The following is a 14,000-nucleotide window of genomic DNA, read 5'->3' on the forward strand; positions in this document are numbered from 1 at the left end:
CCATATCATGGCAGATTTCACCTTTAAACATTCCTGATGGAGCAGCTCTAATCTCATTGTGTTGCTCCAGCCTGGCTTCATTCAGGTCTGTTGATCTCTGTTTGTGGTAATTCATATTAGGGTGCATCTTTGAGGAAACACTTTGCGTGCAGCCTGGGAAGAGGTTTATCAGGAACTCTGAGGGTGATGGGCAAAGCAGTCATCTCATCCCACGTCAGCAGCTAGCTTTTAGACCCCTAGAATCTGAGTGAGACATATCAAGGCCCCCTTCTCCTAGAGGTACCTCCTGGGGGGTATCGCTTGGGCCAATCTTAAACAAGGATCACAAGACGCCCTTCAGGCAGGCTCACACACTGTAGCTTTAAAAACTTCCCTCGGCATAAGAGCATGCCCTTCTACAAGGTCGATAGGTGCCTTCACCAGAGCTGGACAGAGCCCGCTGCGACTGTTCTGCTTCCTGCAGGGACATCCACTGCTGCATATTTTAGAGTACCACCATAACAGCTGGCATCCCACCTGCTAGAGCAATTATGCTACAGAAAAATTCTTTTGATCTTTGAAGCTCATATCATTCCTGAACTAAAACATTGTGGCACCCATCCTGCCGCACTGGTAGAGACAGTGACAGATGATCTTACTGGAGCACCCAAAGCATGATCTGTGACATATGTGTCATATCGTTTTTTGGTAAGGAAGACCAGCTAATCAGCTAATAATCAAAGGTTGCTCATGAAAGAAGACAACATCAAAGCAAATAATTTAAGGAACCCCTTGAGGGCCAGAGGAGTTTTAAGGTCTGAAGCTAAATCATATGGGCTCAGTTTTAATGAACTGTGTCTCTGTTTTCCTGCAAGTACAAGTTAAAAGTACTGATGATAAATGTTTAGAATTAATTGAGGAGGGGGTGTTAAATCACACTAATTATAGCCATGATGGCTTTGGTGCAGTGCCATTGCAAAACAGATAATTTGAACACCTAATGCAAGAGGCCTTAAAAGACACTGTTTTGTGGGTAACTGTGGGTAAGACCAGAACAGGGTTTCCGTGTGGGGAATCTGTGACCCTCTACTGTCAGTGTTTCAGACCACAGCCACACCAAATAATTTGACAATGAGAGGTTTCCAATCGTTATTTGACAGCTTGCAGGAACAACTGTCAGGCCAATAGTTGGGGAAAGAGGAAGAGAGAGCTTTGGGATAGGATACGGATGGCTTGTTCCGGTATTGTAAGTGCCAGTGCAGTGTGGTCTCATGAGTAGGACATTGAACCCAAAGGCAAGAGACTGGACAGTTCCTGGTCTAATGTTGCAACCCAGTGTAAAGCTTTGCCACCCTGTCCATTTCCTCTCCTACCTTTCTGACTCCTTTTAGGTTTAAGGGACTTTGAGATCTGGATTATGGCTTCTGTGGATTTGTGTAAGACTTGCTTTGGCATGGTCCCCATCTGTGTGGTTGCTTCTGCAGTGTAAATGACAATAGCCATGAGTGATCCAGCGTTTGTTTGACTCCGGCAGATGCTAGTCACTCAAAAGAGAAAGCTATTTTTAAAAGCCAAAGTCATTGACTGAGCTGAGAAAGGGCGGAGGATCCATGAATCATTAATCCTTCTGCCCGATGTTTCTGGAAAAAAAAAAAAGACAAGTTCAAATACCATGGGTTCCTTTTAAAATGAATTAAATTGAGGCTGGCTCAAGTAACCACCCCCAAAACGTTCAAAGAGATAAATAACTTCCCTGATTACCTTGACAGGAAGTATTTCCACTCTTGCATGCACTGAGGATGTACCTATCACAAGAAACTTTACTAAGAGGAATAGCATGAGCCTGGGAAAATACATCAATAAGTTAACAACATCTTTACATGAGTAATAAGTCAAACATTTACTCCCACATCACTTAGGCAGGAATTGTATGCCTCAGCTTTCACACAAGCATGAACAGCCAGTGGAGAAACATCTCCTACCTTTATGACTAGGAAAATCACTGAGTCCAGGACCATGCTCAGGAAGTTCACTTCCAGCCTCAGAGGCACTCTGTCTTCCTCCTCACCATCTAGCCCTGCTCTATCACCTCCATGCTACCCTCATGCCATGGCCAGTCCAGGGACTCCACCACACCAGCCAGCTGTGATGTCCACCATGAGACCACCCCACCCATGCTGCTGTGGGGCCCGATGCGAGTTATTCCACTCTGACATCACACTGGAGAGCTAATGCAAAAGGATGAGGGAAGGGAGCAGACCATTGAAAGAAAAAACTCATGAAGTGACGTGAAGCTGTGATGTTGGTAGAAGGATAGAGTGATAGTATTTCTCTTTTGCCTTTTGGAATATTTCTCAAGAAATCACAGAATCACAGAATCGTTTAGGTTGGAAGGGACCTCTGGAGATCATCCAGTCCAACCTCCCTGCTCAAGCAGGGTCACCTAGAGCATATTGCCCAGGATCACATCCAGACAGGTTTTGAATATCTCTAGGAAAGGAGACTCCACTACCTCTCTGGGCAACCTGTTCCAATGCTCTGTCACCCTCACAGTCAAGAAGTTTTTTCTCAGGTTCAGATGGAACTTCCTGTGGTTCAGTTTCTGCCCGTTGCCTCTTGTCCTGTCACTGGGCACCACAGAGAAGAGACTGGCCTCATCCTCTTGACACTCCCCCTTCAGATACTTGTACACATTAATGAGATCCCCTCTCAATCTTCTCTTCTCCAGGCTGAACAGGCCCAGCTCTCACAGCCTTTCTTCCTAGGAGAGGTGCTCCAGTCCTCTAACCATCTTGGTAGCCCTCCGCTGGACTCTCTCCAGGAGTGCCATGTCTCTCTTGGACTGGGGAGCCCAGAATTGGACACAGTACTCCAGGTGCAATCAGTGTATTTTGTTTCTTGTTAGGCAGTGTAGGTACTGATCAATGGGAATGGCTTTATCTGAAGACACAGATTTACCAGGAAGGAAAGAGGGGGGTTGAAAGATCTTTGTCCCCCTTACTAGCTGCACACTGTGCACCTCTCTGCCACAGGGTATGACTGATGCTAAGTGCCATGTTCTCCTGTGATGTCTTCCCTGCAGCCCAGGCTGCAGGGCAGATTGCTGTCCGCATCATACCTAGGAAAGGCTGGACACCCAAATCACAATGATATGAGATTTGAAAACTGGCTTCTGTGACGAGCAAAATGTATTCCCTGAATTGCCAGCAGAAGGCAACTTAAGGAATAAGACTCAGAATTTCAAGTGAATTTTTCATGTTTCAGATTTGTGTTTTGTTTCAAAGTCTTTTATTTTATATTATTTTTCATTATCTTTACATTGTTTCACAACATGTCAAAATATCAGACTTACTCATTACAACACAAACAGGAGATCCTTTGATGTAGAAAAAAAAAAGATGTTTTAATGGGTGCTAAGTAGCAACTGCCCTTAGGGATTTAAAAATAAAAATAGAAGCTGCACAAAACAATATTTTAATCCTTCTATTATATTGTGGTATTACTCAAATATAAAGCACAGCATTGGACACCAAACAGCATAGTCAGTAATCTTACTTTGCATTCATTCTGACAACAGAATTACAAATTCTCAGGCCACTTGGGGATTTTTCAACTACATTTTTGAAGATGGGAATATTTTAAAGAAAAATAAACTTTGATAGGAGTGTCTTAAACTAGAGCTCCTGAAACTGTCCAGTCTTGTCACAGGACATGCCTCCAAAAATAATGTGGTGGCAGGTTTTATACCTTCCCTAGGTGTATCCAGTCTCCACCAGTGCCAAAGGGTTCTAATCAAAATGCTTGGGTTTTTTTTGTGGAAAACTGTGCAAAATGAAGAAGCTCCCACCCTCCCAAAACTTTTTAAGTTTCACTACTAGCAAAACTCTGGAATTTTCTAGCTAAAGAATACAAAAAAATTAGAAAAGAATTTGCAAATAGAATATTTTTTCCATAAACTTATTTTCCATTGAAGCAATTTCTGACTCAGGGCCCAAAGCAGGCCCGTGATGCTCCAGGGTATTTAATATGTGACCTTTGAAGCACTAGCAAGTGCTGCAGGGTCATGTGTTAGGGTTTCAGTTAAAATGTCAGTGTGTCATGAAGACAGCAGCCAGGTTGGAGAGCTCCCTCTTACATGGTTGGGTTTTGTTGAGGGACACTTTCCTCTTCATGCTTTTAACTTAGTCTCAATTCTTGCCCTTGGTGTAAACCCCCTTTCTTCATGCATTTATCCATCCTCTGGTGGTTACAACTCCGAGAGAGATTCCCACTGACATTGGTTGGTCATATCTTCCTATAGGCTCATGAGATTTACTGGAAGAAGGAGTAAAGTAAAATCCATTCATTTTTATCTTGTGCCTCCTTATTCTCACATTACGAGAGAGGGGCCTATCTGTCTTTCCCATCTAGTCTACAGTTTGAAGGAGCCAAGTCTTGTCCTGCATATACACAATGACCAAAAATAGCCCTTCCTGCCTCACGCAGCTCCAGCTGTGCCTTATATGGCATTTGACTAGGACATCTTTATTGCTTTTCTTGACAGGGGAGATGGCCCATTCATTTCCATCGTTTTTAAATACACCAGCTTGTGGTTCAGCCTCATTGTTCCTCATAGTTTTAAAACTGACGCTCACATGCAGTCACCTGGACACAACTTGCTCTACATTTCTGCAATAACAAATGCTGTTACCTTTGTATGTAGTAGCCCATGAGGGCAGGATTGCAGCTACTATCAGACCTCCTGAAGAGTCTCTGAGCCCAGAAGCATCCTTGTTTTTTCAACTATCAGCCAGCCTAATGCACAATTTGCAAGCTTCCTCCAGTCTTCACTACCCTTATATCCCAAGACCACAACAGCCCCAGAATTCTAACTCCTGCAGTGGACAACATGCAGTGACTTTATATGGGCTAAGGGTTTGAGACTCAGCAGTCGTCCTGGACCCTTTGGGTACCTGCCCAGCCTCTGTCTCTGCCAGTTTGTCAGACCCTAACCAGATAGAAAGTGAGCCTTTAGCTGGAGATCACAAAGACTAAGACAGGCATAATCAGATGGATTCCCCTCACACCCTAAACTTACGCGCTGTCACCCACAGAAGAGGCTTAAAGCCCTAATTCTTGGTGATCGGATGCACCCCTTCTTCCACAGCTTGCTGTATCCTCAAAAGCAGCTGTGTATCGCTTTCCTGGAAAAGTTGCCTGTGAGGGCTGGCATGACTAGTGGTGACAGAAAGATGCTTTTGGGCCCAAAGACATAGTGTATTATTCCAGCATCACTGGGCTTCCTGTCCAGTCCCAGGAATGTGCAAGACACTAATACTCATTGTGCTGTTAGGAAATGTCATAATTTGCTCCCTAACCTGGAGATGCTCAGGTAGACCATCCTGAAGAAGTGATTACTTCACTGCAGTTACTTCCTTCCATCTACTTTGCAGGATGATGTTGCAGGCAGAGCCTGGCCTGTGATAAGATGCTAACGATGAAGCTTGAAAGAGCTTCTTTCTCTGAAATGTTTTCTCCCTTAGAAGCGGAGAAGTGACATAGAGCCTGGCAGAGGGATTTATTCTATGGAAATAGAATAACTGAAAGTAACTGATGAGAGATTTCTGTCTTTCTTCCTTCTTAGAGATCTGAGCATGAACAACATTAGCAGGCTGCAGCCCAGGACTCTCCACCACCTGCGCTTCCTGGAGGAGCTGTAAGTATAGAGCCATCACACAGAGCGGAGCACGGTCAGGTAGGGGCAAGCTGGAGAGGTGCCTGTGGCTTAGGTAACAACCCCTAGTATTGCCTGTCATTGGAGTTAAAGTCTGGGATGGGGCTGTGTAGATGGGAGAGGGTTTAACTGTTGCTGGAGTTGTAGGAGCTCGACCAAGGATATTACCTTTAGGTGCACAGGCAAGATAGATACCAAAAGAAAAGAGGAGCCAATCCATTATGCCAAAGGGGGCAAAAAATTATCACCTTACAGCAGAACAGAGCCAGACAAACAAGTAGCTTAATTCACCTTTCTGTATACAGCGTCTCCTCACAGCCGTCAGCAGTCCAGAGACATGTCAATTCCTGGTCACTTTGCTTTTGGGACTGCAATGAGCCTGGGCAATGGAAGTTCAAAAAGGCAGCAATTGTCCCAGAAACTGGGGTGTCCCATCATGCACGAGTGTGTACAGCAGTCTGAGCAGGCGCGCTCAGACATAGCAACAATCAGCACGTGGCTGTGTGTCAGTGAAGGAGTGGCCCCACTTCTGAAAATGTGAAATTAACCACCAGCATCAGAAATCACTGGAATCCCTTGGGACCCCCCAAAAATAGGAGCTTGGAGGGCAGAAGATTTAAGTTGGCCATTTCTGCAAAGGTAAATTGCACCTGTATGGTCTTATTCCACTTGACCATGAGAAATACCTCCAGATGTTGTGCTCATGCTGTTACTCCTTTCAACACGACAGTTTCTGCCGGAAAATGCAGTTTCTTCAAAGCGCTGTTATTACACAGAATGAGATACTAGTATTAATTTTGCTTTTGATATATGTGTTGTAAACTTACTCTATCTATAGCAGTTAGAACAATTTAATCTCAGTCTAAATGAAACACTTCATCTTTACTGAATCATTCATTGAAACCCCTTTCACAAAAGACACTGACATTTCAACAATGTTCATTTCCAAAATGTCAGAATTTCCTACAGAAAAGGAATTTGCACTACCCCGAATAGAGGCATTTTCATCTCCCAGAGATGAAAAAAAGCACTATCCCATGTGTTCAGCTACCTATGTTGACGCTTGTGAAGGCAGCTGAGTGACCCTGAATCAGAATCATCCCATAATATTGTGTAATGCCAGTGATATGCACATATTACAGTGCCGATCTGCTCCTCTTTTGCCTGACGCCTTACTGCTACGAGCTTCAGCACTGTGTAACTGTGTGCAGCACTCAGCACGGTCATGAGCAGAAATTCCTGTATGTGCATTTAGAAAAGAGTTTGCACATGTGTGTACACACACATATGTGTACACATACCCAGAGGCAAACTTACTTCTCTGAACACTCACTATTACCTAAAGAAACCAGACCAGATACCAATTTTCATTGTTTCCGTAATAGATCATATTTCATAATTATCAAATCAAACTACAGGTTATTAGTTTCAAACGGGCTGCAACTGGCAGCCCCTAGGGCTGATAATCTTCCCCAGCTCACCACCTGGGAAACAGAAAAGCACAGGATAGAAGGTGCAAGAGATAAAAGGTCTGCCTGTAAGGCCTGGGACATTGAGGATTGCCTGTACTGATCCCGCTGTGACAGACTAGGGAACCTCATACAAGGATACTGCTCATGAATTCTGCTGAGCAGTTATCCAGGCTGAACTGAAAGAGTCTGTCATTATCCCAGCAGCAAATTTCTTAACTTTTATAAAGATTTGCTTTGGTCCCCTTTGGTCTTCATCTGCCTAAAGCGTCTATTCGTTAGACCTTGTTCTGCCTTGGGCTGCTTGTAAGGAGCCCCAGCTACCAGTGTGCTCCCTTATCATTTGGCATTTACAAACTGTGCAGGAGTCATTTTTTATTCTTCTTTAGCTGTGCAGCTCAAGCTACCTACAGAAGGCGGGCTTCAAGACCTTGCATCTATTTGGAACCTTTTCCTTTCCATTTCTTCAATATCTGTGTTGAAGTGGGGACACCCAAAGCATTCACTGGGGTAGCACTGCTTCTCACACACAGAGACTGTACTTGCTGTTGTATGCAATTAATTGTTGTCTTGTTGCAAGCAACCAAGTCCTGATTATATGTCATGTACAAACAGAACAGTCTCAACTAGCACTGAATAAATATTCATAGAGCCCAAAAGAGCCAGCTTCCCACAGCCAAAAATAATTATGAATGAAACAGACTAAGAGGAAAAATTTAAATAGGAAAATCTGAAAAATAATTGGAAGTTGTTAGAGAACATTTTACTAGAGGTTCAAAATGCCACAATTCCTCATTCGGAAAGGAAAGATATTTTGACTAGGAAAAAACACCATAATTAGGAAAATAAATAGAAACTGCAACATTGTGTGCCTGTGGACACCCAGGCTCACACTTGAATTTGATAACAATAATATAGCAATCCTATATACGGAAATCAAATAATTGAAATGATATCAATAAAGTACAGAAGTATTTTTATATAATATCAGGAATTAAAAGTGATTCTCTCAATAACAACATCTAGACAAATATTATACATAGGCCTGCCATGTTGCTTATAACTGTACCTAACTTTCATCCCAAAACATTACATCTGGACATTCACATTCAGGAGGGGAGTACCCTTTGTGCAAGGATGGGCATTCCCACAAGAATCAACCAAAATTTGGCTACTTACACGCCCCATCTGCTTGCATACCCTCATTAGAAATTTGTTCAGGCTTCACAGCTAAAATCTCTGCGTATTTTGTCTATCCTGAACATATCCTTATGGTGACGTGTAGCACATGAGACCAAGCTCTCTGTTCACTCCCCACCATAGTGGAACTGCCCACCCTAAGGCACGCTGAGGCAGCAAAGGCCAGAAAGCCCTGCAGAAAAATGAAGGACCATCCAAATATCTCAGTCTTAGGGCCTCCTGGGGAGGAAGAAGCCTCAGGCTGGCAGCTTGCCTCCCTTCTGGGCCAAGAAGGGCTTACGAGAAAGAAGAGGGCTCTACTGCAGCTCTGTCAGACCTGGGGAAGAGACTTGAAGATCCCAGTAGCAGAAGTGAGACTGAAGGGCATATTAGAGTGGGTAACAATGGTGCAAACTGGGGCAAGGCTGGTTCGGAATTGTGGGCTGCAGCGATAAGGGGAAGGTACAGATTAGGGCAGAAGAGAAGGGAGCAAGCTGATTTTGTCAGAGTGAAATGCTTGTTGGGAGCTCTGGGAGAAGGAGCTAAAAAAGCCTGTCATTGCTGCAATTGCCCATCTCCAGTTAGATGGAAACCTCCTTTCAGTAGGTTTCTCAATTCCAGGGATTTGGGTGACCTTCCAGCCCTAGCCTGCCTTATGCCCCCCTATGTTCCTTGCTACAGCCTTGATAAACTGGGTAACGTGCTTGAGGACTCAGCAGCTGAAGAGAAAAATTGCAAAATTCAGTTCAGGGTGAGGCAAAACTAGTGATCCGGGGCTTTGGTCAATGCGAAACAGTTCATTTGACCTGAAACAAAATATTTTGCTTCATTTTCAGGTTATTTCTTAACATTTATCGTTTTACTTTGGGTCAGACTTGAAAAGAAAATGGTATTTCAAAGTGAAAGATGAAAAGATTTGTTCCAAAGATGCCTTAAAAAAATGCTTGTACATTTTGGGGAAAAAAATTACAATTTTCTCAGCCAAAAGTATTTGCCAACTTCAACACAGATTTTCAGATCTTCTCCTCAGGTCCCCTGGAAACTATTGTTTATTAGGGACAGCATTTTTCCTTGCTCTAATACCCAGAAACATCCCCCTGGCCCTTGAATACATATGGATGTGTTTTGTCCCTCATCTTCTTTGGAAGTCCCAGAAAGTCCATACTACTCCTCCACAAGCTGCTCATAAATCTTCTTTCCTGTCCTGTCGCTACCCGTCTTCAATCTCATTACATCTATCTCCAATAGCCCTTGATCAAAGTAGCTTAGAGAAGAGCTGTTTCTTTAACATGTCACCATTTTCAATGCCTCCTTTTTCTGTACCTCTGTTTCAGCAGCACTTCAGGCTCCCCATGAACATGGAGTTTCATGAAAGTCAGAGATCAGCAGGGCTCAGGATTCAGCTGGTGCATTAAGCTGGTCATCTGGGCTTCAAGTGAGGAACAGGAGTAAAGGGAATGGGAAAGAATACTGCAAAAGGAAATAGACGTATGTCCCATGGATACTGAGGACAATTGTGCCACCTCAATCAGCTACCCTTTCAGGCTGCTGTGCAGCACAGCTGGTCATGCTGAATTCACCTGAGCCTCGAGTGTGGCAGGCCTCTGCATTCGCCCTTGCTGGGCGGTGGGAGATGCAGGACAGCAAGTTACACCACAGTGGTGCATGAGGCTCTTTAGCAGGAGGCTGCACATTGAAGCAATCAGCCAGGCCACATCACTGTGTCCAGTCAGCCTGTGGCCCCACAAGGCCAGGTTCTTGTTGGCTCAGCTCCCCTCTGGAGACCAAATGGCCATGTCTTACCAGCGATCAGAGACAGCTTTGTGGTTACAGCATAGATGAGGATGCTAGGACTTCTCCAGCTCTACCAATTGCTCAGTATATGGTCTTGGTAAAGCAATTTTCCTCACCAGTGCCTCTATTTACCCACCCATTCAGGGACAAGAATGAGCCTTTCAGGTGCCCTAGATCCTGTCAGTCATTAATTTTTACTCTGAGCTGCTCAAGAGGGTATTATGGATGCAATTAGCACTCTAGCTCCAGGGCTCCCAAGAGACCAGATTCTTCAGTTTCAGCCAACTTTGAAGAAGCAGTACCACTGAGGACTGTCCTCCAAAGATGGCTTTCTGATGACTGTCTGTCAGTCTGCATTCCTGGCTCCCAAGACTTCCTCTGCTCTCTGCCACCACTCTGCCTCTAGCTTCAGTGGGGAAACAGAGCAAATTGTGCTCAGACCTGACAAGAGAGGCAGTGCAAGAAGCAGGCATGTTCCTATCACAGGCACTCACTGGCTCTTCCCTTCAAAGAAAGCCTGTCCCAGCTCCACTGGTAGAGAGATGTTCAAACATGGGCCTCACACAGACAGGGAGCAGCCTGGAGTTTAGTATGACTTCTCTTTGTTTTGTTTTTTTTTCTTTCTGGCAGCAGGAAGGTTGTTTAAAGTTGCTAATAAATTCCAGTTAATGAAGCCTGAAAAGCCAGAGCTAGGAGCCAAGAGAAACAAGAGCAATCAGTACAGAAGGAATAGAAAGAGGATCTTGAAAGCCAGCTTGGGAATAATAACATGTTGAAATGTGTTCGCCGGCAAGGGCTTTGTTACCGTGCTTTGAATCCAAACACAAGTGCTTGGTGCCAAGTAGAGAAACTGCAGCCAAAGGCAGGTGTTCATTGCCATTCACCTCTTGCTTCAGGGCACAGCGGCAAGATCAGACCCCTTCCCAGCCACTGGCTCTTTCACCTGCCTCTTATGAGGCCCTGGGAGGAGAGGGACTGAACATCACGTGAGTGCCGTGCCTGTGCGTTCGGTTCAGTTCAGTAACAGCAGGCTCAGGATCCACGCTGTGGCCTCTCCTTGCAGACTATTCCCTGTCCCATGCAGCTCACGTGACATAATGGACTGAAGGCCAAGGGACAGCATAAGAGCAAAATGAAACAAAATGCCAACATGTACGTCAGGAATAGGACCAGAGTAGCCCCATCTTCCTCCCCTCCCACAGAGAACGCTTTCTCATCCTCTTCCCATGTGAAGTGATAGCTCTGCTGTGTCAAGGGGTGCTGGGATTTCTGGGCAATGTTTGAGTGTGCTGGTACCATAGGGAAATGCCTTTCCTGGAGCAATGGAATAATATGTCTGGAGCAGGGCACTCCTGGGAGAGGAGCTTTGATAGGTGTCCCGACACTCCTGTGACTGAGCAGACCGCAGAAGTCGCTGGTAGAGGGACAGACGCTTGCAGGACTGTGACTTTGTGCAATCCTGGCCATCTCTGTAAGGCATCAGGACCTTGCCTTGTCATGCTATAAATCAGAGAGTCATCACCATTCCCTTAGCAGCTGCCTCGCCTGACACAGCACTCCATTCCCAAATAGCGTGCCTGTGAGTAAAAAGCACTGACCTTTCTGTGAACTGCAGCTCCTCTGAATGTTTGGGGACTGTTGATCCCCCCCAGGACACTGCCTAGCTCCTATATCTGAGAAGGCACCAAGACACTATGGTTGAGCGCCCTGCTGTGGCTCACCTCCAACTCGTTAGTGACAAGAGGAATAGTGCTGGTGTATCTTGGATATTCTGAACTCCTGGTTGACATTTTCTCCTCAGCAGAGGACAACACTAGTCACCAATTCAGGGCGTGTAACAGCACAGAGAGGGTCAGAGGATAATTCCTCTGAGGAAGCCTTCCAATGGTCACTTCTGTGAAATCTGGCATGCGTGGAGGCAGGCATTGGCCAAAGTACAGACGAGGACATGAGAGAAGGGCTTCTGCAGGATTGCCCATTGTGCACATTAAATGATGAAGCAAAGTTATTGATTTGGCCCAAATCAAGATGAAAATGTTGTGAAAATTTTAGAGATTTTAGTTCTTTTACTTTGCCATTCAGGCTAAGGGTAGTGTTCAGCATCTCAAAAATCCTTGTGAGCAAGTGTAATTCACCCTAATTTTCCACAAAACTCCCTTCCAAATGACAAGCCTTGTTCTGGGGTATTCCAAGTGGGGGCCCATAGTAGAGTCAAAAGTCAAAGTGACACTGAAAGTTTGGAGGGAGCAAATCTCCCCTGAAAACCTTGACAGTTTATATTATAAGGGGGTAGAGTGAATGCATTTAGTGTCCTGCATAGGGTTGCTCACTAAGGAGTTGTGTCTTATTAAATCTTACTGGGCAAATGAATCCAAACTAGCTTGCATATGAGCATTTATATGCGTTGAAAACTGGCTTGAGGACCATAAACAAGAGAAACAAATGCCATCAATCTATTGAGTTGGAATAGATGTTTGGTGGGGGCATGGAGAGCAGAGTCAGGAACAAGCCTGCATAGCTTCCTCCTCAGTGATGTAGAGGCAGTAAAGACTATGTTACAGACACCTCCAGGTGATACGAAACTAGGATCAGCTGCAGATTCCTGTGTGGGAAGGGAGAGTCCAAGCCTGAGTCTTTTCTCAAATATAGCATGTTTTCACTTGCATGACTTAATTGGCTTCATTCCTGTTTTACACTAGCATGAGAACAAACTCAAGCATAACATGGAGCGTTTGGTCCCTTGTGCACCCAGGAGATGGCAAGGTCTAGGCGTGATGATACTGTTTAGACAGGAGTGCAGAGAATTTATCTGGGCACAGATTCTGCTTTGACAGTGTAAGTGCTTGAGAAATGAACTAGAGCAAGATCAAAGAGGTAGACTGACAAGCACAATAAAGATCTGGCAAGGGGAAAATTCCGCTGGGATATGGACATACATGTTTGTCCTGTCCTGCCAATGGGCAATGTTCCTGCCTCCTAATGTGAATGATAAGGGCATCATTATGCTGCCTGAGCACATGACGTGAGCAATCATGCCCAATGAACACCCCTTGGGCGTGCCATGGAAGTTGTAGCATGACCAAGAAGCCTCAGATACAGGAGGGGGCGGGAGCCTGTGGTAACTGAACTACAGCAACCATGAGGTGGTAAACCATGAGTTTGTTCCAACTTGGAGTGTATTGGGAATGCAGATCAAAGCCTGGAGGAATGTTCCCAAAAATCACTGTGGGGGAGGGGGCAGCAGAATTCAAAATACACTGAACATGCGAGCTTTCCAAAGCAAGCCAGCCAACTCCAGCTCCCATCCTCCCCTTCCACCTGACCCTTTTCTTCCTCTTCCATCAGCCACTTTTAATCCTGAGCTCTCCCTTCCTCCCAGCTCCTATCTCACAATGGTATAAGCTCCACTGGGGAACAGGACAGTAGGATATACAGCAGAATCAAGTCTGCCTATGCTAAAGATAGACCTGAGTTGAAGCCCTAGACCTGAACAGGCCTGGAGTGGAGCTCATGCAATACAGACCAGACTTTCGCTGCTGGAAGAGCAGCTCCCTATTCCCCTGTACAGCAGCGGGGTAAGTGAGTGCCACCGTTCAGTCATTTTTTTGCAGAGATATTTGGAAACGCTGCTTCAGTCTTTCCCACGGAAGGAGCAAATGAAGAGCTGTCTCAGATGGCAATATTACTTAAAGTTTTATGGTCCTCTTTTAAATAGAAAGGAAGGAGCCATTTCAGTGAATTTACGAGGATTTGACTTCCATAAATGCAGTCAACTGGTGTCTGCCTGCCAGGCTGGGAGATTTCTGGCGAGTCTGGGAGGGAGAGGGACAGAGGAGGGAACCAAGTCCTGGGGAGGCTGCCAAGTG

The 14,000-nt window shown here is 45.1% G+C and overlaps 1 protein-coding gene across 1 annotated transcript in view; it reads left to right on the plus strand.

Annotated features, from left to right (window-relative positions):
- The window catches only part of LGR6 (leucine rich repeat containing G protein-coupled receptor 6), a 156,598-nt gene that overhangs the window by 49,091 nt on the left and 93,507 nt on the right, over window positions 1-14,000 (plus strand). Inside the window, exon 2 of the mRNA XM_068918509.1 lies at window positions 5,603-5,674. Within this exon, the coding sequence (XP_068774610.1) occupies window positions 5,603-5,674 (72 nt within the window). The remainder of the gene's footprint in view (window positions 1-5,602; window positions 5,675-14,000) is intronic.

Source organism: Struthio camelus, chromosome 24 (assembly GCF_040807025.1).
Source record: "Struthio camelus isolate bStrCam1 chromosome 24, bStrCam1.hap1, whole genome shotgun sequence".
NCBI classification, from domain to species: Eukaryota; Metazoa; Chordata; class Aves; order Struthioniformes; family Struthionidae; genus Struthio; species Struthio camelus.